This window comes from Drosophila subobscura, chromosome A, assembly GCF_008121235.1.
Source record: "Drosophila subobscura isolate 14011-0131.10 chromosome A, UCBerk_Dsub_1.0, whole genome shotgun sequence".
Taxonomy (NCBI): Eukaryota; Metazoa; Arthropoda; class Insecta; order Diptera; family Drosophilidae; genus Drosophila; species Drosophila subobscura.
In genome coordinates, this window is record NC_048530.1 from 18,489,544 (window position 1) to 18,514,896 (window position 25,353).

General features: G+C 46.6%; 2 protein-coding genes across 3 annotated transcripts; both read right to left on the reverse strand.

The window, feature by feature from the left end:
* Nucleotides 1-341: 341 nt before the first annotated feature.
* On the reverse strand, nt 342-934 carry LOC117898901 (homeobox protein ESX1-like). Its single transcript, XM_034808586.1, has 2 exons — nt 546-934; nt 342-483 (listed from the first exon to the last, which is right to left on the reverse strand). The coding sequence occupies exons 1-2, from the start codon at nt 783-785 to the stop codon at nt 442-444; spliced, it is 282 nt and encodes a 93-aa protein (XP_034664477.1). The 5' UTR covers nt 786-934; the 3' UTR covers nt 342-441.
* A 4,347-nt stretch (nt 935-5,281) lies between these two features.
* LOC117897679 (homeobox protein vnd) lies at nt 5,282-25,149 on the reverse strand. Of its 2 annotated transcripts, none has more exons than XM_034806702.1 (3): nt 24,043-25,149; nt 9,484-10,130; nt 5,282-7,075 (listed from the first exon to the last, which is right to left on the reverse strand). In XM_034806702.1, the coding sequence occupies exons 1-3, from the start codon at nt 24,159-24,161 to the stop codon at nt 6,102-6,104; spliced, it is 1,740 nt and encodes a 579-aa protein (XP_034662593.1). In that variant the 5' UTR covers nt 24,162-25,149; the 3' UTR covers nt 5,282-6,101. The 2 variants fall into 2 exon arrangements, with proteins under 2 accessions (XP_034662593.1, XP_034662584.1); XM_034806693.1 differs by lacking the exon at nt 24,043-25,149 and adding an exon at nt 11,950-13,193.
* Nucleotides 25,150-25,353: the final 204 nt, after the last annotated feature.

Genomic DNA, 25,353 nt, shown 5'->3' on the forward strand with positions numbered 1-25,353 from the left:
AGACCCATCTTTGAATTATCCACGCCTCTTGGAAAGATCATTAGGGAAAGACAAGTATGCAAGTTGAGGGGAAATATAAAGAGGTTTATTTAATATGATTGTTTGGAGGAGTTCTATTGATTTGAAACATACAATTATCTGTTTAATTTGTGTGCGAACATTGTGGGTCATTCTGTAAGGTTGATTTTAACATCATTCTAGTGGGGTCACCTTCATTTAATATTTACTTTAATAATTTAATATTTCTTCTCATGGATGTACGCAATGTTATTCTATGGCTCAACATTTGCATGCTGCCATCACATGTTTCTGATTTAAGATGGCACATTTTATGGCTTTTGTATTTGTTTATGTATGGACTGTATGATATTTGCATTTCTTCCCATTCACGTTTTGTTAGTATTCGAATTTGATTCGACACATTAAAGATTTGCTGTGAGCTTAAGCGAAGGAGCCAGGAGGGTGTGGAATAAGCCTAGACTTCTGCAAAAGACAAAACAGATCATTAGCGGCGTTCAAATTCGCAGTTAAACCCTTCGACTTACCCACAGTTGGGACTCTTTCCAATCACATGGAGATTCAGTCAGTGTGATGTTAATTATCTTCGGCGAACACATCGGAGGACCCATCGGCGAACACATCGGCGGACCAATCGGCGAGTCCATCGGCGAACACATCGGCGGACCCATCGGCGGACCCATCGGCGGTCCCAACGGCAACCCCATCGGCGGTCCCAACGGCAACCCCATCGGCGGTCCCAACGGCAACCCCATCGGCGGCTGCATCTTCGACGTCCATTTGTGGGAGTTCAGGCTGTTCCAACACTCCGGGAGGTGAATCCAACATATTATAGAGTCCCTGAATTTGTTCAACGCATTCTAGGCATATAATCTTGGGTGCAGAAGTAATCGGTGTAATGGCCAAACCACGAATGACGTTCAGTTTCTTCAGTTCAGTTTTCTACGAGTTTCAAGCCGCGTGCCCGTTCTCCATATAAGTGTATGACGGTGCGCTTAAAATCGTAGCAAAAACCACAGAAATGGCCCACGACAACTGCATTCGCAATGCTTCCCATTGTAGTGGTATTAATTTCAGATCTGAACTTTAATTATGCTTCACTTGGAGCTGAGCTTCAAGCAATAAACCTTTATTTTAACACAGACAAATCCCTTTTCCCTTTTCGATGTGCCGGACAGGGGACGACTGTTATTGACGGAGTCCATAGAAGCAGCAGCAGCAGCAGCAGCACCACCAACAGTTGGCACAATCGTGAAATAATATAACAATATTTCCACCTTCTCCCTACCAGCGATAAGCCATACCAACCCGGCTGACTGTTGGACAACCCGCGACGCTTACACGCTACGCCAGCCTGATTGCCGCACCCGATCCGCACTCCTCCTCCCGATTTACTCTCTCCTCTGCTGGCCATATCAACGATATGTCTCACAAATGCGAGGACAGTTATTTGGTCGATCGTTTCGTTTCGTTTCGTTACGATCCGATCCGATCCGCTCTGCTCTGCTCAGTCCAGCTCTTGCGCGCCACTTCGAAACTTCTCCCCTCCCCGGACGAGTGGCTGGTCAGGCATGCATGACCGTCATGTCAGCGGCACAAACGTGCCAGCTTATCAGTGTGCGGACACAACTCGAGGGGGGTCCACCGGGGAGCAGGTGCCATTAAAAGTATGCCTCGAGTAGGGCTAAAAGCTCAGCAGACAATGCATCCTCCGATTGATTATGGTGGGAGATCATGGATACATATGTACATATGCATGTACATATGTAGGTACATAAATATGTACAAATTTAAACATTTACATAAACAGAATGTAAATCTGTCTTTTTGGCTCGTAAAACAATGTTAATTGGCAGCTTTAAGGCATTAGCTGAGAGTTCTTCATGGATATGTATGAGCATGCGTACATTTGTGTTCTGATTGCTCCCTTCAGGAGATGTTACATTCATTTTTCGTGAGGTACCATCTCAAGAGAAGTCGAAGAAGTCATTTTTTATTCATGTCATCCTAAAAACGAAATTGAAGTGGGAGCTAAAACTTCCACAAGCCCACGCTGAAACTGATGTTCCCATACTTTAATCAAAAATATGAGAAATTTGTAAAAAGTTCTGTAAAAGTTTTCCTGAATTTTCATCATTAAAATCACCTTTGCCAAAGGCCTTGTCGCTACTGATTCGACTAGTCAATTTTAATATTATTTCCACTCGCATTAATGTTAACTTTAATAGGAAAAATTAAGTGCTGCCAAAGACAAATTCGAGTAAGAGTGCTGAATTCTGTTGAAATGCATAACAAATGCAACCATCAAATGTAAAATACATACACGCAGGGGTCATTACGGACATCTTTCAGTTGGCTTTCAGTTTTGTGTATGTGCGGCTGCTTTTTAAGAAAGGAAATTGAGGTAATGGGCACAAGGCAAAGATCGAATTGGATCAAGGAAAACACAAGCTCGGGCGCATCCCATTCCATTCTATTGCATTCCCTGGGGCACTTGTTCTTGAGCACTTGAACATGTGGAGGAGCTGTGGGGACGGTCTCCGGTCGCTGCAGTCGATCGTGTCTAGTGCTTAAAGGCACTTGATCAGCGATGATTTCGGAATGTTGGCCCCACCACTGGCGTTCGAATTTGGCATTGATAAAGACAGACAACATCGTACGTAGTCCGAGGTATGTAATGAAAAATTGATTAAAGTATACGAACGAGTGTGTATGTGTGGTCTGATCAAATAATAATACATTTATCACAAAATAAACGTAGAAATTAAACACAGACAGGGACAGAGACAGAGAGAGAGAGAGAGCGCAGAGTAGGGCAAATAAATGAGATTACAATTAATAAAATAATCGATAAGTGGCCTTTGGTGGCTTTCAATATCTGGACAGGGACTGCACAGGCACACACAAATGTTCATATATAAGTGCATATATACTTATGTACACAAATATATAGTCTGTATGCCAGATTGTAGGCCATAGTTAATTACGCGTTCTGATTTGGGGTAGCCACTCGAGGGAGTGTAAATTGGAGCACAGATTGTTTCCCAGGCTATCCCGATTCGTGTGTGCATTGAATTACATAAATACAATAAATTTAGGACTGTGTTCTGTGAATTTTGAATATTCCTATGCATTTTTTCAGCGTGCTGCCAATTTCGTGTTTTTTTTTTGGTATTTTCGTCGAACATTCGGTTGCTGGTGAGACGAGCTATAGAATCCAAGGCATAGCCAGTAAAACATTTACTTTAAGGCTTACCGAGACAAGAAGCTCTGCAGCTCCAAGCAATTATACGTGCTATACCCGCAGGTGTGTTCTAGATAGGAATCCAAAGTGCCAGATGCAAAAGGGATCTAAGGCTTTGACAGATGCTCCGATGTAGCAGCAATTTATTATGTGTACTTCTATGGGAGTAACGTTCAAGCGCTACACAGGACATCATACTCCCCCCAACTAAAAGGGGGAAAAAAAGATCAGCAATTACTAGATATTCGAGTGTGAACCAGTTATCAATACTCCACACACATTGTGTTATGAAGCCATTACGACCCAACGATCGTAAAGGTATAATAATTCGTGTATGTGGGCGGAGAGAGAGGGGTGGGAGGGGTGGCAACATTTATGGCACTTCAGTTGCAGTTGTTCAAGTTTATAGCCCGTGTAAATGAGTGTTTCGATTTCGTTGTCCGTTTGCTCTTTCTGCAGTGGCACTCGATGTTTATGAATGCCTGAAAAGAATATAATTATTATGCCAAACAGTATCTGTTGTTGTTGTTTCGCATAATGGGTGCGATCAACTCGATTCGGACTGCTGATGAGAGTGGCTCCATGTGGCATCCACTTCAGTGCAGTGAATCAAGTCGAGTCAATTCAAGTGCGAGTATTCCACTGATGAGTAATTCAATTTGTCGTTTATTAGAATAGCACTCGTATTATTTTATGAGATACTCCAGCCCCATCTACTTGACTTCGAGTTCTTTATTTGCCAAATGTGTCACTGGTCGCGGGCAGGGGGTGGTGGCAGATATGTACCTATAATGGCGGCTGATTTGCCGTCGGCTTTTTGACTACTTCACCCATTCGATGTGATGAAACGCCCATGATCGATTGTTAATGGGATCGAAATTCAAGCCACCAGACAGAGTGTTCCAGATATTGTATGTTCCACACATAGATGGTGGGTATTATAGCCTAAAGTCCGATTGCTTAGTGCTGGGCAGCGGGGTCTGGTCTGCTTATCGGGCTTAACGGCTTTATAGCGACCCGACGCTATCCACGAATATTGTTGTGGTGCCGTAATCAACAGAAATTGAACTCAATGGATTACGGTTGCAATCGCAGAACAGAACGGTAGCTAACTACCATAATCAAGACCATATTTATGGTGTGTCCAACATGTTTATACGCCCCAAACGATAGAGCAGTACCGGGGTGTTGCTGTGTGTGTAGGGATAGGCATTTACGATGCCACAAAAGTGGATCAGTTGAGGGGAGAACTCATTCCACTCGATTCCATTTTCACTCAATTGAAAGACTGAGCTCTCGTTGCAATATGATGCATAGATTCCGGAGTGCCAGCACATCAGTAAGTGAACTTTGTAACACTTACTGCTGTTGGGTTCAATTTGAGTCTACAACTCGCAGGGAGTTCTGAATGTTGCCTAAAAATGTCCATAAAGATGGAGTTTCTCTGCCGATTAAAAAATCTCCTTTGTTCTTTCGAGACGTTGTTAGATTTGGCCACAAAACCTTTACCTACCAAGTGCTTTACGCTTTCTGAATCAATTCTCTGATTGAAAATATTTCAGGCACTGTTGCTTGCCATGCAGCAATCCTATCTGTAAATCGTACAACTCAATGAATGAAATAAATAACACTTTTTCGTTTAAATGGTTTGTAAATGGGTTTTTATTAAATCTCTAAAATGTAAGTTGCAGAGTTTTGGTTTTGGTTGCTTCGCTTTGCTTCTGTCTCAAATACATTTGACCTGCGCCGGACTCTGTCTACGTCTCCGTCCGTATTCGTTCGTTTTTCTTTGCTTTGTCTTTGTCCTTGGGTCCTTGCTAACATTTTGGAACTCATTACTCGCTATAAATTCAAGGAGTTTTTTGTTGTTTTTCATTACTCGCTATGCACACACTCACACACACACACACACACGCACACGCAGGAAAAAAATATCGGCTACGACAAGTGTCTATTCATACGACAAAAAAAATCACTAAATTCTGGCTACACACAAAAAAATGGAACACTAATTAATGCTTTAGGTATTATATAGTACAGACATATGATTTATTTGCATTGCGATCTGTGATGTACATATGTATGTACGTGTACATTATGTACTCATATTTATAAGACCTCCGCCCACTCATCTTGTAGGTTAATTTCTTTATAATATTTACACGGGCTTCCATTTGGATTTTTCATAATGCTAAAGACTAAGACAAAAAAAAAAAATAAATTCTCTAGATCTAGTTTTATAAGTATTATCAACTTTAGTGCAAAAAAAAAGTAGTATGTTTATATGATTAATCAATTATGGTATGTAAATATTGTTTTTTTTTGGGAATGGTTATAGAGAAGGGAAAGGGCTTTAGAAATTCTATTGACTAAATTGGGCCCTAGAGCTCTTGAGCTACACGGGGCTTTTGTAGGTAATTCTAATTTATAATTTGTAATTTTTTATATTTTTTTACACTTATGATATCCGCTCTCCGAACTCTTCTTAGTTAATTTTTTTGTTGTTTTTTGTTTTTTGCGTGTTTTATGTATTTTTTTGTGCCTTTTTGTCTGACTTATTTACAGGATGGACAGAGGCTTCTACTTTTGACTATGTTTTACTTTTTCCACATATATTTTTTGGCTGCTTCTCCTTCTGCTTCTGCTTCTACTTTTACTTTGACTTCTCTTTCTCTTCATTCGCTGCTCTGTTGCTCATTTGTGTTGTGGGGTGGGGCCTGGCGAGCCGGCATGCTCCATTATTGCACCAAAGTTTTGTTCGAATTCCCAGCTCCAGTGTCGACTATTCGAGTGTCCATACCCCCATGCCACTCCCCATGCCGCTCCGCATCTAGCTGTATTAGGGCCACCAGGCGGCGCGCTGCGCATGCGCATGCGGATGGACATGGGCATGGGCCTGGGCATGGGCATGGGCATGAGCATGGAGTCCGGCGGCAGCGGCGGCCGCCGCATGCTGATAGGCGGCCCCGTTCAACGCCACCAGATGATGGGCAGCGGCCGCATTCTGCATGGCCGTGGCCGTCGCTGAGCTCACCGAGACGCAGTCGGGCGCCAGCTTGGAGCCATCGCCGAGGCACGGCTTGCCGTTGCGCACCAGCACGGGCACAGCGACGCGCCGGGGCGAGGGCAGCGCCGACGGATGGTGCGGGTGGGTGGCGTGACCATGCAGCAGGCCCGGATGCTCATAGCCCTTCTCGTTTTGGGCCCGCTTCGTCTTGTAGCGATGATTCTGGAACCAGATCTTCACCTGGGTCGGCGTCAGACGAATGAGGCTGGCCAAATGCTCGCGCTCCGGCGCACTGAGGTAGCGCTGCTGCCGGAACCTTCGCTCCAGCTCGTAGGTCTGTGCCTTGGTGAAGAGCACGCGGCGCTTCCGCTTCTTGTTGGGCAGACCGTCGCTGTTGAGGCCGCCACTGCCGCCGCCACCGCTGCCATCCGCATCGTCCACATCGTCGATGTCCTCCTCGATGCCGTCCTCGTTGAGGCTGTCATCATGCCCGCTGCTCGCTCCTCCGCCGTTGATGGGGTCGTGCTTCAGGCTGTGAGTGTTGTTGTTGTTGTTGTTGTTGCTGGTGCTATTGTTGTTGTTGTTGTGCAGGGCATGCGCCGCCGAGGGTCCGCCGGAATTGCCGCCCCCATGGATGGTGTGCATGGCATCGCCCACGGACAGGGCATCGCTGTCCGCGGACCGGCTGTAGTTCTTGTAGTCGCCGGAGAGGGCGGGCGAGGTTTGGCAATTGGAACCGATGTACGTGTAGGAGACCTCCGATGTAACCGGCGATGTGCTATCGGGACTAGCCGGCTGCTGTGTGCCTGCAGGGAGAGCGAAAGGGAGAGAGAGACAAGAGTTGTGGGTTAGCGAGATGGCAGAACAAAAGGAAACCCAATGCCAATGGACAACGAATTTGTCAGCAATGCCAATAAATTAATGCCCCGACACACCCCTTAAGTCACACCCTTTCTGCAGCTACCCACCCCTATCGGAATGGATCGGATCGGATCGGCTCGGCATGATCGGGCGAAATTTTGTGTGTTTGCCGAAGAGGAGTCAAACTCTGGCAATTGGATTACGGCCCGACATGAGGCTGTGGTCGATCTTTGCTTTGGGGTGGGCCAGATGTGCGGGCACCGTCCCTCCCCTCCCCTGCCACTGCCCCTGCCGCTGCCACTGCTCCCGCCACGACATGGGTTCGGGTCTAATAATGTCAATTAGGCAGCAAGAGACACAAGCAAAAATTGACAGGAAAATCTCCTGCTACCTGGTCTCGACGGTGCGATCTCCTGCTGCTGACTGCTGACCTTCGGGATGCAAGCGATTGGAATGGGATGCTAATGAAAAGGCATTTACGAGTGCTGTGTGCCACGGAATGTGTCCTGGGACTGCGACTGGGACTCGCACTGGGTTGGGCGGACAAAAGGCAAACCTCAAAACATCAATGGCATTTCATTGCAAGACTCTTCCGGTTTCCATTACTCTATCGCTCTCCTTCTCTCTCTTTCAGTGATTTCCCTCTATGGGGTGACCGCCCACTTTTGATGTGACTTTTGTTGCACGTTGATTTATTATCGGGCGTGGCGGATAGGCTGCCCCTCGGAGGGGATCGGGTGTGATCCATGCAAACCGCAAGGGCTCCAGAAGAGATCATAGAAGGGGACACACTCCAGACTCGAGAATCCACTCCTGCTCCTGCTCCTGCTCCTCCTCCTACGACTATTCCTACCATTGACTAAACAAAGCCCAGCGGCTAATGCTCATCCATTACCCCATAGCTGTGCCCCCCCCTGCGCGCCGCTTCCATGACAACTCAACAAATTAATAACTTAATATAATCAAAACGACTCCTCGTCGACGCTCCTTCCTACAGCTGTGAAGTTTCCCAAAAAAAAAGAGCAGAGCACAGCAGACAGCCAGAAAAAAAGAGGAACGAAAACAAAAAGCGAAAAAGCGGAAGAAAAAAACGGCAAGCGGGCAGCAATTATAATTTGTAGCCAAACAACAAAAAAAAGGTATAATAAAAAAGAGGAAGAGCGATTGGAGTGGTGGTGGTGGGGGGAGGCAATCGACAAAAGGGACGTGAACGTGGACGAAGCGGAAGTGCGTGCCATAAATTGCCAGGACGAGTGAGAGAAAATGTTTGGCCCGTAACAACAACAAGCGACAAAGGCTGGCAGGCAGGGCCAAGCCGGGAACGATTGACTACACCCATCCTTGGGCCAACAACAGAGTTAATCCTCAAGTGTGAATCGCATACAAACTATTAGTCAAGATTATAATAGAACCCCACCCAAAGCACCCCAGGGGCAGTCCCAAGTCCAAGTCCCCTTCCCATTTTCATGCCCAATTTCAATCCAATGCATGAGTGGAACAAAAAAATGTACAAAAAAGCAAACGATAGAAAACTGCGAAAGGATCTGAAATGGCTCGTCACCACTCCGCAGAGCGCTCCCAGCAAGCACCTGAATCCATACATAGTAGAGGGTTAACACAGCACTGGCCCATGCCACATACGAGTGCGAGGAAGAGTTCGATATGCAAACACAGCTGCCTCCTCGACCCGATAACTGAGACCCGAGACCCAATGCCTGTGACTGAGTGGCTGGGTGGATGGATGCATGAATGCTTGAATGGACGAGTGGATGGGTGAGCACCACTTCCCTGGCGAGGCAATTATTTAACAATATTATTAGTCGTGCAGTTAATCGGTGCAACACTCCCGCACCCTCGAGGGTTATGTTTACAACGTTCGATTGAGCCAGTGGCTACGATTCTCCAGCAAAGTTTGCAGGTCTAAGTGTAGGTCAAAAATATATCTTGGTTTCGTCTTTATTTTGGAAGATTTATCCAAGGATTTCAAGCCAAATATAGTGCTGGAATGGCACATTCAATTCTGATATGCTCCTCTGAGATTTGTCTCCATTTTGTCATCTAATGTTTGCCCAGAGAGAGTCTTGCGTTTTGCATTGCATTATCTGCATTTATGTACCTTATAAGTTTCTCATGTTTTCAATTGGGTTTAAGAGGTTTTTTCAGTTAATTTGGTACGTTTTTTGGTAAGTTATCGCTGCCCAAGCCACAGATGAAGAACGATTGAAAGATCTATCGGAGCCTTCGAATGGTCCCTTTCCAATGCTTCCTTGCTTAAGATCTGTAGAAATCTTCTCCCGCTTAGTTAATTTTAATTCTAGCTTCCCCCAGTTTGAAGTTTTGCAACTGAACTCACCGTATAGTTCGTTCTCTTTGATCCACGCACTGCGTCCCGAGTGTTGGAGCATTGTCTGGGCCATGTGGTGGTAGGAGGACATCTCGTCCCCGAAGGTGCCAGCGAAGTTCTTGGGCAGATATTGCCCGGCGGCAACTGCAGCGGCGGCCGCCGCATTGTGACTGGCCAGCAGGTGGGCGGCGGCATGGGCGTGGGCGCCGACATGGGCATCGGATCCAACGCCAGCGGCACTGGCAGCGGCGGCAGCAGCAGCGCTGCTCTGGTGGTGCGACAGGGGCAAGGGAGGGGCTACCGTTTGCTGATGGTGCTGCGAATGCGGATGCGGATGCTGTTGCTGGTGATGCTGCGGATGCGGCTGGTGGTGGTGCGGCTGCTGTGGGTGGTGCTCTGTGGTGTGATGCTCGCCGTGCCCGGCCCCAGCGCCATGCTCCTCCAGCGCCGCCGCACTGGTGGGCGTCGGCGAGAGCGTTGCCGGTCCATGGCCATTGCTGGCCTCCGCCGCGTGGCTCAGTTCGCTGCTGTGCTGGGCAACAGCGGCGGCGGCAGCAGCGGCGGCGGCATTCTTCAGATCAGATCCGTCCAGATTGAGTATGTCCGATATGTGAAAGCCGGAGCGCTGCGACGATGGCACTTTGGCATCAAATAAGCTGCAAGCAAAAGTTAACAAATTATTAGAAAAAAATGGCAAAGAAGTGGAAATAAATGGGCCATAAATATGAGGCAGGATACTCGAGTTAGTTGGTTGGAAATTGATGGTAATGGTTCAATGCTTAATGAATGCCACGATTGATGTTTCGATTGAGGCTTGAATGAATTTTGTTACTTGCTACTTGCTCTTGTCATTCTGTCATCTTTCAACTGCAGTTTCGTGCCCATTGCTGCTACATCCGGTATTCATGAATGGCCGGAAGGCCCAACAAAGGCTTTAGAATGTGGCTTGAACAGAGACTGGACGGGTCTACCTGTCGGGGCTGCACATGTACCTGCCGCTGGCCTGACTTTCGCAGATTGCGAGCGGGCGAGCGAAATGTCTGAGAGACTGTGTGGAGGGAGAGCTCAGTGGAAAATGCTCGAGCAAGAATTAACTTTGATTAAGTGCAGCCAAATCGCTGGATTATTGACACCTAGTCCCAGTGGCCTTTCCTTTTCCTTTTCCATTTCCATTTCCATTTCCCTTGTTAAAGCCCGACCGAGACCCAGAGGCTAATGAAAATTTGATTTTCCACTAATACCATCAACAATTAAACACAAATCTGCTTTAGAGCAAGGCACTGACCACTGACCAGTGACCACCGCTGGGATCGCCCGCCATCTACCTGTCCAGGATCGCATCGGATAGGAACGGATCGGATCGGATGGGATAGGATCGGGTCAGGTCGCTCCTCAGGTCGTGCCACATGTTGGCGCAAGTTTTTCGCGCGCTGCTTCCGGTTTTTCCACATTGCATTTTTCGAAAATTCCCACGCCAGAGACGGCTCGGCCCGGCCCGGCACGATGGTGGGACAAAGACGGCGACACACATGTTGTGTGTGCAGAGGGAATTCCCTCCGCCAGACAGTGTGACGCCGTCACCGTCGTCGTCGCTCAGGGGAAGACCTGTCGTCCGAATCTGCACCGAGTGCTGCACACATGTTGGCCCTGGCTTGGAGTTTCCCTGACCACTCTCACCTACTGTCCTCATGGATGGATGGGAATTTCTAAGCCAGGGCCAGGCGTAAATTCTACGATCCAAATGCGAGGACCTTGAGTACTTGCGCGACCAGCAAAACGGGGGAAATACGTCCCATATTCGCGCGTTTTCCTCTCGACAGGATTTGGCTCATTTGGCCCAGCAAGTGGCCTCATTGGATTAGTGTGCAAAGTCCATTAGCTAGCCAGGACTAGCACTAGGACTAGGCACTAGGGCAGGGGCTCGCTCAGGGGTGTGACTATGCGCTGAAGCCGAAGCCGAAGCTTAGGCGAAGGCAAAACTGAGGCTTAGGCAGAAAGCAAAGGCATAGATCGAGCGGTGGAAATGGAACTTTGATATTCGATTTTAGCGGTTTGAAATTAATTAAATCTCTCATTTCGAGCAATAAATAAAGATCGAACTAAGAGTAGTAGATGGAAGATGGAGAGGAAAGAGTTAGATTACAGAAGTATGACAGATTTCATAGGCAGAACTCTAGGATTGATGGATCTGCAATGCAGTTTCTGCATAAAGATAGAAGATAGAATAATGTTGTAGCCGCGAATCCCATAGAGCTTAGAAGTCATTCAACATATCAAATAAAGCGCAAAATTCTAGATGAGTTCTTGCCCCAAAAGTAAAGTTGTTTTACCAATCGAACTTAAGGAAAGTTAAGGGATATTTATGATAATTTGTGGCTCCCGCATAGTTCCCACCAACGATCTATAATCCCTCCAAATATCCCATGTTTAAGTACGAGCTTTTCCCCTTTCCCACTCCCTCCCGATCGTGCTTACCCGGGCAAGGCGTTGCGCAGTGCCGCCGGATAGAAGGCGGCCGGCAGCAGGGCGTGGCTCCAGGGCGGCAGCAGTATGGGTGACCAGGGTAGAAAGGGGGCAGCCGCTGCAGCAGCCACGGCCGCCGACGAGGGCACCATGAGGCTGCCCATGCCATGGAGGCCGGGAAAGCCACTGAAGGCCGCCGCTCCTGTGGGAATGCGCAGATGCTCGGTGGCGGCCAGTCCGGTGCCGCAGGGCGTCGTTGTCGTCGGCACCGTGGTGCTGGCTGTGCTGAAGACCTTGGAGGAGCGCTCTCGGTCCTGCTCCCGCTCTCGCTCCCGCTCCCGCTCACGCTCCGCACGATCTCGGTCGCGCTCGCGTTCTCGCTCCCTGGCCCGTTCGCCCTCGCGATCTAGCGAGGGGGTGGAGGTGCGTAACGGTCGCTTGGGCGTTGTGGGGGTCGTCGGCGAGGCGGGACTAACGGTGATGGCGCTCTGCGGGGAGGCGGGCAGGCTGCCGGCGCTACCCAAGCCGCTGCTATTGCCGCTGCTTAGCTCCCGCTCGCGATCCCGCTCCCGTTCGCGGCTACGCTTTGAGGGCGTACGCTCCAGGGCGCCCGAAGTGGTCATCTCCAGAGCGGCGGGCGATCGGCCGTCTGGCGGCTGCTGTGGCGATGTGGGGGCAGGGGATCCGTTCGATTTGCGCCGCTGCTGGGCGGCGGGCGCCGGAGACTGACTCTTGCGTTTCTCCGCCACTTTGTGGCTGTTGTTGGCACGCCCGGACACGGAGTCAGTGACGGGGACACGGGAAAAAAAAGCTCACACACACGCGAACTGAGAGAGAGATGCACTGGGAGACTTTTTGCACTTGAGACTCAAGGACCTGCTAGCAAAATCCAATGGTAATCATAATCAATGTTGGTCCCTCCGTTTGGCTATCAAAATATTCGGCTAATCACGGATGCGCAATCTGACGAAGGATGCGGCTAAGGATGCGGATGCGGATGCAGATGCGGATACGGATTCACTTGGTCGCGTTCGGGCTCTGCGCTGTTAGCCGCACTCTAAACATTCCAAACTGAAGTGTCATCAACAACTAACGAGACATCAAGAACTCGACACGAGTCCAACCAGCCAACGGCAGAAAAGTACCAAAAAAAAGAAGAGTCTCTCTCTCTGCGTCTCTCTGTGTGTGCAAGTGTGTGTGTGTGTGTGTGTGTGTGTGCAGGGTGTCTTTTGGTATATGGCCAGGGCTGCATCCCTCCACCATTTGGCACATACAGAGACATAGACTTATGTGTGTATGGAGTCGTGAGGCAACACCAGTGAAGCAGAGCACCCAAGTAGAGCCGAGCCCGAGCTGAGCTGAGCCCAGGGCCTGAAGAGAGACACTCTCCTGTTGTTGGGCCACGCTAAGTGGCTTCTCATGTCCTTTTCAACAAGGATACAGCGCTGAAGAAGCCCACACCAACAACAACAAGCAGCCACATTGTGAGTGGCTCGTTCAACCACCGGCAAGGCAACAACTGCAGAACCCACCACCAGCCAGCTCGAGCTCAAGCCAAGAGCGAGAGCGAGAGAGATCCTTGTGTCTGTCCGTGCGTCTCGCTTGCACCGCTGGCAGCAAGGGCCACTGGCTGCTGCTGTTGCTGCCCTGCTCTGCCCTATCCGACGAGTGCCCACTTGAGCCGCCGCCTCTCTTGTCCCTGTGCGAGTGTGTGTGTGTGCTCTTAGTGTGCGTGTGAGCCATTGTAGAGCTCGAGTAGCGGCAGCAGCGGCATAAGAGAGGGAAGCTCTCTAGGTAGGACTGGTACCCAGGTCTTGGTTCCCAGCCAGTCAGACAAGTTCCTTTCGTGGCTCGGAAAACTCTTTCATTCACTCACATTCACATTCACATTACGCGTTAAAGAATGCTCGGCTCTCTCTCGGCCAACTATCTCTTCTTCCTGGCCCGGTCCATGCTGGCTTGGCTCTGCCCTACACTTGATGTTGTCAACAATTGCCGCGTCATTATATTGTGTTTATCATTATCGTCGCTGTAGTGCGGGATCCGGGGACAACGACGACGCACCTACGACAGCCCCAGAGCCGAGAGTGTGTGCGAATGTTTTGTAGGAGTGAGGGACAGGACATGATTTTATGGTCAAGCCCTGACATGATATCATAGATTGCATAGGGAAGAATGAGGCAGAAAAGTTCTTAAAAAGACATGATGTCAGCTTCTAATAAATGTACAGGGATCGTGGGGAAAATGCACTTTAAGATCAATGCGAGCTCCATCAATACGTTTCAATACGTTAATGCATATTATTTATGTATTTAAAAGACAATGAATAACAGAAGAACTTAATGCATTGTAAGATCAAAATGCATCACAACGAACATCTTTGTCCCGTTGCTTCATACGAACGATGTTTCGCATAGTTGTGGGCAGTTTTTTTAGATGTGAAACCTTAAACATATGTAAATTGTGCACATATCTATAATTATGCAACGTTTCTTTATATATAGCTAGCCAGAGAACAAACCTTAAAAGCAATTCACTTGCACCTTATGGAAATACAAAATCCGGTATGTCAGAGACTGCATATTTATGTAAATATGTACAATGAATGTACATATGTATGTACATGCATTCATTCATTAGTTGCCATTTTAAATACAACTTATATATTTACAACAACTGACAAACAATTCCAACTTATATAAATAGGTTGTTTCGATTTTGTTTCACTGATAATCTCTTAGTCAATTTGCACTCAAACTCTATTAGAAACCAACGCGTATTCACGTATTATACTTTACTTTCCTGTTAGAGTTTCCGAAAATGTTCTGAATTAAAGTAGTGCCAGAGCATGATACAATTCAATTTCTCTGTGATTGTAAATGCCCTTACACTCTCAGTGGTAACCCTTGCAGAAGAATGTAAAACCCAACACGGTAGAAGTTGCATTGAGTAAAGGGAAGCATTTGCGACCCTTAAAAACATAAACAACCGAAGCGTTGCAGCCATTTCATTACATTTCTATGCGGACTAGATTCTCACTGCAGGAACTAGTTAATAGAAAATACATAGTGGATTTATCTTGATGTTAAAAGTTGGAATGCTTAAAGCCTGAGTAGACTGTAGCAAAAATGCCGTAGCCATTTCATGTTGTTTTGGCGGCCTGGTGTACTGAACTGATAATGTTATCAATCTCACACATAGTCGAATATTTGATGGAAGTTTTTGGACAAATTTATAATGGAAAATCTCCACAGTCGAACAAGAAAGGCGCACGAGAGTCCATTTAATGCATCTTAAAGTCTAATCCTTATCAACATATCATCCATTGAAGTTCTTCGCTTCCACGTTTCGTATCGAATATTACTTTGACGTTGGGACACATTTATATGTACACGGAAAAGTTCTCCAACTGTTTCCATGAAGCTTTCCTTTCGTGTTGGCAGAGAGGCAGCCAAAAATTATTTGAATTTCGACTTCATAAGCTAACCCATGATTAGCTCAGATCCTTCACATGCCAATACATGCTCGCATGTGTAAGTTGCCGCTCGCTGTCTGCCAGGACACACCCAGAAGAGGAAGAGTGGCCCGAAATAAAATATAGGAAAAAACATAATCAACACGAACATTAAGCTAACTTGAACAATCCCCCAAAATGGAGCCACGGCCGGGAGTTGTGGAGCAATTGAAAAGGAGCAAAAGAAAAGGGAAAATGCTACATTGGCAGACACATGGCGTGCCTGGATCCCATCCACATACACATATGTACATACATATGTGCAAATATACACATAAGAGTGCTGGAGTATATACCAGAAGTATCTCCTCTGCACATAGAAGTATCTCTATGTGGAGGGTCGCTCTTTACATAGGCCTCTCCACCCCCAAACATCTCTACAGCAGGGAAGTGGCACTCCATTGTCGCTCATGACGTTCACACCATCATCAATCCCATCCCCCCTACCACCCCTCTTACATGCACGAGCATATAGTAAGGGTGTGGGGGAAATTTACTTGTAATGCCGTCGGCGTCGCAGCCATTCTCGCCGTCGGCGTCACCGTCACCGTTGCGACGGTTCTGCCAAGTGGGCGCGCCCGTCGGCCTAGGCCCCGGCCAATCAGCACGCAGTGGGAGCGAGATGGCTGGCTATGCACAGAGCGCGCATGTTAGGGAAATTTTCACGGCACAGTTCACTCTGTGCGAAGGATATTTTGGCAATGGCAAAGGGATATTCTGTGTTCTCTTGTTGTTGCTGTTGCTGTTGCAGTAACTGCGGCCAGGGCCTGCGCACGCCCATTTTCAATTGGGTTTCTTTTTTGTTGTTGTTCCTTCCTCTCTGCCACATAGGAAAAGAAACGGTAATGGAGTGAGGAGTGAGGAGCGACGGTGCGGAGTGGGGCGGGGGTAGATGGGCCATTGTTATGGGCTTAATGATGATGTTGCATTTAACAAAGTAAAAACCTTTCAAGCAGCGCTGCTGCCTCGGTCGACTGTTGTTATAGTTTAGCTTCCGCAGGAAGTTTAAGTAGCAGCAGCAACAACGCCAACAAGAACAATAACAATAACAGCAACAACAGCAACAGCAACAGCAACAACAACAACTACAACTACAACAGTAGTGCAAAATGTATCTGGTATCTGTACGAGTATCTCCTGTAGTCTTCCCTGGCATTCAAATTACATACAAATTCAATTCGATTCTCGCACAAAAACTCGTTTATTTTTATTGTTTCTTTTTCTCTGCTTTTTTTTGGTTGTATTTTGTATTTATTTGCGTTTCTCCTTGCTTTTCCCATTTTGCACTTCAAACTACTTTAACCGTTTGTTGTTGTTGCTGCTGTTTTGTGTGTGTTTATTTCCATTTAGGATCTAAGTACTGAAATGCTTAAATGGCAAACTCTCACTGCCATTGTCGCTGTCGCATTCCCCCCTTTTGTTTTTTGCCGGAATCCTTTTCAGGCATCCTTTTTGCTGCATTTTTGAATTAGTTTTCAATTTATTTACATATCAGCGATGGCGAGAGGGGGGCTGAGCAGTCGTGGGCGTGGATAACGTATGAGATGGAAATTATACATAGAAATGTGGAAAATGTGTGCAGGTATTTAATAAATTGAAAGGAAAGTTAACTTTATGCTTCAATTTAATGTAAATTAAGTTTTGGCTGTATAATTTATTTGAATAATAATTTCTTAAGAAATGTTGGGCTCAAAATGAAGTAAGAGAAGGACACAAATATTGCAGAATTCCAAGAAATAAATTGTATTTAATCATGAGTTCCATCTTGATGTGAATTATGAAGTTAAGTTAAAGTGAAAAGGGCTTTGGGCAGCCACTAAACCAAAGAGCAGTCTGGAGACAGTTTGAGACAACCGTCAAGTGTGAAGATCGCAGAAAATAGTCTTTGGAGGGAGCCATCAAAATACATAAAAACATTATTAATTCACAGCCTAACAATTCCTTATACATAAATTCAACATAAATGCAGCTAAAAATACTTTTAATCCGTCCGTAAAGCTGTGCCCTGCCCCTCGTGTCGCTGGGGGTCGTGTCGCTATTCAAAACTCAAGAGAAAACTCAAAAAAATGTCAGCCGGCAGCTGGCAGCAATTCGATTTGAAGTGTGACAATGCATTGGGCTTGGCTCTGGTCCTGAACCTGGCAGTGGCCCTGGCCCTGGCCCACGGAGGAGTGCCACCAATTGTATCCGTATCCGACAGATACACACAATTAACAGCGGCAGTTGATTTCCATTTAGCTGCGGCTCTTTCCACACCAAAATGCAATAAAATATCGTATGTTGAATGTCAGACGCCGATTGCCCATATCCCTGTTGCTATTGCCTTCATGTTTTCTGTTGTTGCTGTTGTTGCTCTGTTCAGCAGGCAGAAACCGCGCGACATGGGCGGGGGGCACTAACAACCCCAATTAAACGCTTCGTTTGCCATGCAGGGAGAAGGTTTTTGGCAAAAGGTGTTTGCTTAGCTGAGATACAATTAAGCCAGAGCGCAGCCATGGTCATGGCTCGAGAAGCGATCAAAGCAGCGTGCCACACATACAGATGCACACACTCGAACCATTCATTCATACATTCATTCGCTCACTCACTCACTCACGCACTCACTCACTTACGCACTCACGGGCCTCACGTTCATTCAATGCTCGTTTTGAAAATGTCAGCCCCTCCTGCCGCACCGCACCGTTCATCCCATTGTCATCCATTTTAATTTACCTTCCGGTTTCTGCCTTTATTCCCTTCATTTTGACCCTCTCTGCTCCCTATCTTTCAGCTTCTTTCTCCCTCCCTGCCCTGCCCTGCACTATGTTCTATCTGTATGCTGTTGGCCCGCTCGTGTTCTCAATTGACGGCCATGACAATTTCGGGCTGGCCGATTCGTTGCGCGGAAGTGATTTACCCAAAAAACTAAAAAGAGAAGAAAGAAAAAGTAAAAACTGACTTTTGAATGCAGCCCCCGAGGATGCAGCGAGCAAGCTGAAGCTGAGAGATGGATGGATGCAAGCGGAAATGCCTCATTCTCCTTTATAGTCCAGCCATCCAGCTATCCCTACCCACACTCCTCAGCTCCGCTGGCTGCTGCGTTCGAGCTGCTCCTGATTGATTTTCGGGGTGTTGTCCTCTGGTCAGTTGTCCTGGCGTGATCTGTGTCGCTGTCTGTGTTTGATATTGATTCCGGGTAATTTATGTGCCTCATTGCAAAATCCATTATGCAGAAATGTAGGGGAGAGCAGGAGAGGGCCACAAGAAGAAGGCGTTGCCATGGTTCGGACAGAAGGGATCCTCAAGATGGGAGATGTACATATGTACATCCGAGTGAATATCTGAGCAAACACAGCTGGGATCTGTTTGGTTCGTTTTTGGGATAGATTCTTGACTTGGGTTGTTTTTTGTTGTTGTTTTTGGGGTGGCAGGAAGATCCCTAATGATCGAATGAGGGCGATTTGCATTCAGAAGTCAATCCATCAGTTGCTTAAGTCAGCTTAGAATAAATCAACGTTGGCTACTTAAGGATGGGACAGCCAGCGATCCTGTTTAGTCCTTAAGATGTCAGCAGTTGTGGGAAATGTAGCGTTACGAATGCCAAAAAGGGTTCCTAGAATCAAGTCAAATGAAGCAATTTATGCGCAATTCCATCAGCAATTCAATTGCAAGTTATGAGTAATTAGCGTGTCTTGAATGGGGAATTTGATTCAGAAGGAAGTTGCCTTCATCAGTGGCGTTTATCAGCTTAGAGCGGATCATTATCATTTAGCCAGATGACAAATCAGAGACATTTCGAATGCAAAACGCTCGAGGAAGGAAGGAGCCAGACAGACAGACAAATTCGAGACAAATTGCTTCCTACTTTCGGTGCTGCGATTCATCCCCTGCCTGTGCCTGCCTCTCTTCGGCAGAGGTTGGATCATTCAATAGCTCATTGACTAATAAAAAAGGATAAAAGGCATGTACATATCACACCACTGTGTACGTACGAGTGTCTGCAGCAGCTGTAAGGAGCAACGCCGAGGAGCTGCTTGACAAATGGGTTTTCCACCTTTGATCGGTTGACTCTCCGATTCCTTTGCCGTTTTTTGAGCTCCGTGTCCCACTGAGTCGCTCGCTCAGTCACTTTTCCCCGGGTCAGTTGGTCATTCATTCCACACTGCGATGCGGTGCGGTGCGATGCGGCCAACTTCCTCTGCACACTTCCTTCCTACTTCCTTCACAGCTGGAGCTGGCCGGTAGATACATTTGCAATTTATTTCGAATGCCATGGCAATTGCCGGGCTTCAATTGCAATATTTTTCATGAATGGCTCAGCGTGGAGCGTAGCGGGCACAATGCTCATTTCGACTCTATCCTCCTTCCTCCGTGCCATTGTTTGCCTGTGCTTTGTCTTCTAATTTCTTCTCGTTCTTTTTTTTCCAACATCACCTTTGCCCATTTGCGGTGGTCACAAATGATCCCATATGATCGGTCTCTAAGTTGCAACGAAAACTTTGTAATTCTTCTCATTCAAGCAGCAGGACATAATTGGGAGTGTGGCAAACTCAATGTAAAATGTTTCATATTACAATTTAAATAGCTGAAGCATGAAAGTAACTGATTTTGCGGGATGTCATTTAATGTATCCAACTCTCTAAAGGTAAGGTAAGGAGTCAGAGTATCTGTAACAATGCCTACGGTAGCTGTCCATTACAAAATTATTTTAACTGAAATAAAGCTCATATTTGTATGATTTCTTAATCTACATTTTATTGGGCTTTTAACTAATTCATTTCTATCTGTGGATAGGTGGATGTGCATGAATCGCCCTTCTTCTCTTTTTAATTTAAATATTTTCATGTAAGTCATTTTTCCTGTTACATAAATCGACAAATTACATCTTTAGGTAAAGTATGTACTCTTATCATATTATTAATATTATTTCATAGTATGTATTGGTAGAATTTAAATGAACTTAAATACATCAGTTCGTATGTTTGCATAAATGTTCCTAAATGTTTGACACCGTCCAGTGAAACTCCTGCATACCCCTCAGGTATCTAGATATCTGTCTATGCCATTTGCCAGCCCGATTCCGTAGCTCATGTCACATTAGAAATGTGCCAAAAACAACTTGAGACACGATCCGCCCCCATTTGCCTCTCTCTCTCTCTCGCGCGTCCGTGATACTTCAGGCAATCACATGCTTCATTATAGGCCCATCAAAGGACCGCGTCGAGCCCCGAGCCACTGTCTTGGATGCAAATTTCATTGTGTTATATTCGCATTCGCATCGGAGTCCCCGTTGCACGGAATCAGTCCCTGCCACTGACTAAAACTGGCTGACAAACTGGCATTAAATGTCACAAAGTCACGCGTGGCACCAAACGAGCTGCAACTGCAACAAAATTGTGAAATGTATCAATTTCTGATTTTTATTTCGGTCTTGTTCTTTTTTTTTCTGCCGCACCAACTTCTGCGATTCTGACAATTTGGCTGACGTGCAGAGGGACAGACACAAGACGCAGGTCCCGCCCGGAACCACCTTTTGGTGGGGGGCACTGGGGCCGGGGGCAAGTGGCCGTCCCGTCGCTTTGACAGCACCGTTTAAGCCACCCAGCGGCAAACAGTAGACAAAAAAAAGGTGAAAAAGTTTCCTTCCATTTGGCGGGTGACAGTTTCCTCAGAAAAGACATGAAAGTCAGACAGCAAGCAAGTCCAGCCCAGGGCTGGCGAGTAGCCCAACATTTGAACCAAAAATACACTTCACAAGCTCAACGGATATTTCTCCCAAAGCTCAAACTTATCTTTGAGGACTCTACATGTAGTCCAACCCTGGGCAGGACTTGGCATTAATGTTTGAGAAAGAACAAATCGAAAAGAATACACAACAAAAAAAAACAAACATAAATACAAATTATCGCAGCGTAAGGGTCGCAAATTGAACTCATTTAGAGGCAGCCAGGCGTTTGGGCAGAAAGAATACCCAGCAAAGAGTAGGAAGAAATAGATTTTGTGAAGAAATAACTTAGACTTTAAATGTTATAAATATTCTTAGACAGCATTTGGCCTTAGAGTTGGAAGCGCTGCTCATTGGACTTCTCTTTGTGGTTCAATTATAGCATCATAAAATCAATCGCAGATCTTAACGAGCCATCTTCGAGGGTATCCCAAGGGTCGACCCGCTGGTGGCCTTCCTTTGGAATTTTTTCTTTGGGTTTGGGCCTTGTTTACTTCCCGGCTCATCCAATGTCGCCTTTTGCGTTGTCGCGGGGACATGTGCACACATTCCCAGGCATTTGAAGCTTTCCACATTTTTTTGTAGGTTTTTTCGCTGGTTTTTTTCGCGTTTTTTTTTGTTGTTTTTGGAGTACGTTCAACTTGGGCGACTTTGTTTTTGATGGGGAGCTGCGCTCAAATGAAATTATTTTTTCGAACTACATATTTCAGGGCTGGCTCAAGCAAGTGTAGCGTGTCCATATCCTTCTGGCGCCCTGCTCTGGTGGTGCCCTTCAAGTTGCAGCCCAAAGACAAGTGGGCCGCAGGCACAAGTTTCGCCATAAACAACAGTCGCCGGCGATCACACAAGCAATTTGTTGCTTGAAGGGACACCACCTGTGAGGACTGTAAGAAAAACCCAAGCAACCTGCTACCATATGGGGAAGGAGGCACACGAAGTAGGATTGGAAATTCCGGCACAGAGATACTGGGACTGGTACGGGGTCTGGGACTGAGACTGCAACTGCGAGTGCGACTGCGACTGCGACTGAGCAGATCCATCAATGAATAAGGAGAGAGCGTATAGAACATGACATAAAGTACAAATAAATGGAATTGGTTTTATTTGGCACAAACAGCATTATCCCAGATTATCCGAGGGTTCGATGCAACGATTATGGACAAACCCAATTAAACCAAAATTTTGCCTGTCAAATGTGTAGCCTCCGCAGCCCTCTCTCTCTCTCTCCCTCTCGCACTGAGTATTGTTTGTGTGATTTTCCAAACGATTTCACTAAACATGTGTTTTGGTTTTTCAAAAACCCGCCGCAGTTCGCAAGGGCAGACGGAAAGGTGACAAAGTGGAAATAATGCGCATTGTTGGTGGTTCGGATCTGTTCTCTGTTCTGTTATGTTCAGCTCCCTACCCTATCCTGTACTGTACTGTTCTGGTCTTGTATGCTCTCTCGTCTCGTTTGACACCTTTTTGCCTCGGCTTATCGTACAGCCAGCCAGCCAGCCAGCCAGCCATCCAGTCAGTCAGTCAGTGAGCCGGGGATCCTGGCTAACTGTAGTCCATTCACAATGCCGTAACATTGGCTTAGGGCCAACACACGACGAGCCGAGCCGAGCCGAGCAGAGCAGAGCATCGTCGAACCGAGCCTAACCGTGTGCGAAAATCAGGGATTTAAGCATACGATCAATGCGTTCAGAGGGCAGAAAGAGAGAGAGAGAGAACGAGGGAGAGAGAGAGAGAGAGTGAGAGTAGAGGAGAGTGGTGGGAGAGTCTCAGTTCATTTCGATCCGGTTCGGTAGCCAATACAATTTCATTATGTTATGCCATTAAATGTTAATACGTTTTGCTTTGATCCCAAATGCTGCACAAATTCTGCTTGTCCGCCTTCTTTCTGTCCGTGTCCTGTGTCCAGCGTCCGTGTCCTGTGTCGGTGTCTGTTGTTTTCTTAGCTCGGCTTTGGTTGTGTTTTCTTAGCTGATTTTAAATCAAATTGTTTTTAATTGCCTCATCGATTTCCAGGAAATATTTTGACACTTCCCTCGTCTTCTGTTGTTGGTCGGATTTGCTCAGGGATCAGATCAGCCAGGAAAAAGCCCACAACAGATCGGCAATCAGCCGCAGATCCAAGTGCAAGGCATTTCCCATGATCAGGTGGCGTATCTTGGTAATCTTTTCAATCTATAATTGAAATGTTTTTACTCCATTACAGGCATATACGCTATGTGGATATAGCGTCTAGGACTTTTTTGTCTCGCATTGATCTTCAGAAATCTTAATGTTGTGCCTGCCAATTTATGTACGTTCTTCCCACAAGTCATTACTTGTTTTTATCAACTCACTTTGTTCATTGATGCCTGCCAAATGTGAATGAAAAAATAAACCCATAAACTTTGCTCCCGTGATCAAGTGCTTGATACGGCACCAGAAAGCCGCCAACGATCCCATTGACTGATAAAAATTTAATGAATGAATGTTCCTCAAGTAATAATATACTCTTTCAGAGATCTTCAGATTATTGCTAAGAATACTTAAACGATGGAGAGGATCACTTAACATGTAAATGAAAACTATTTTGATTAGATCTTGGGGTGAATATTTTTGTAAATGGATCCACACTTATGGCCAGTTGTCGGCTTGGTTTTAGTAGATTCAGAATGCAGAAAAATAAGCAAATCTCCGAGTGATTTGCATGAAGATTCAGATATGTTATGATCAGGGTTTTGTTTATCTGAGTGTTTTTGCCGACGGCAGATTTATTTATGTAATCATTCCATCCCTCGCCCCCGAGTGGGCTGATTGGACGAGCGACCCAACCTCTGTAGCTAAGGATGATGGCGGGATCGGGGCGGGCGGGCAATTCGGTGGCTTCGGGTGCTTTGGATGATTTACTTACTCGTAGACATGCTTGTTGTACTCGTAATCCGGCTGCATGCAATAATCCTGTTGGTACACATTGTTCGTGTAGTAGCTGCAATCCTCGAAGTAACCGCAATTCGGATTATAATTGCTCATAATTATAGTTAGGGCTCTCGCGTGCTGCTCTGCCTGCCGCCAGGAGGATAATCGTAACAGAACCACAACTCAACTCAACTCAACCGAACGGAAACAGTAACAAAAATAATTAAGACGAATGCAAATTGCTCTGAAATAATTGCAAGCAATTGGCTGACAGTCAGTGGCACATTTAATGAATTAATTTTTAAGCTCGCGACGGTTAATTAATTGCACTCCGCTATGACAGACAGCTGATGGGGCTTGGGTGGGGCTTGGAGTGGGTTGCTATGGCTGTGTGGTGGTGGTGTTGGCCGATCGGTTTTTAATGCACGATCACTTTATAATTTGTGTGTACGCCGTACAACCATTGAGGCTTTGAGGCGCGAACTTTAATTTATTATTACTCAAATTGCACTTGATCGAGAGCTACATTTTAGCCTGCTCTATCGGTGCCGAAAGAGTCTGGATTTACGGTCGCCGCTTAACGGTTTTTACGGTTCTTTCTGTTTACGGTTTACGGTTAACGGTTTCTACGGTTTACGGTTACGGTGGGTCTCGAGTGGGGCCGGTCTCTCTGCTCGTTGTGGGCTGCGGTGCGCGCGCTTTTTGACTGCCGTTTGCCGATTTCAATAAGCCATAAAAACCGCTGCCTCTCGCAATCAGCAAAAACAATCTGTTCGCCTGTCCCCCCTGTCCCTCTGTCCGTTACTATTACCAATGCAGATGCGCATGCGCTCTCGCGCCTTCTCCCGCTCTCGCACTGCAAGTGAAAGCTCTCGGTCTCGCTCTCGCTCTCGCTCTAGCACACGCGACGCGACACGAAGCTGGCGATCGGCACTCGATGCGTTCGATGCGGATCCAACGGTTCCACGTCGAATGGTATCCACTGACAATGTCGCACTGTTAATGAAAGGAGCCCCGGTGCCAGAAGCTCTTGCCGCTGCACGATGATCCTCACATACACACACGGACGAAGAACTGAAACTGTCACTGGCACTGGCACTGGTACTGGGACGGGGAGTATCACTGGGACTGGAGCTGGCACTGGCACTGGCACTGTGGACAGCTGGAGTGGCGCAACGAGGGACACTTTAAATGGTACAACAATCACTTATTAAAGTCAAATAGGTATTAAACAAAACACGCACCAGGAGAGCGGACGGCGGCCGGAGAGGGAAATAACTGAGTTAAACAAATATCAATAAGTGTA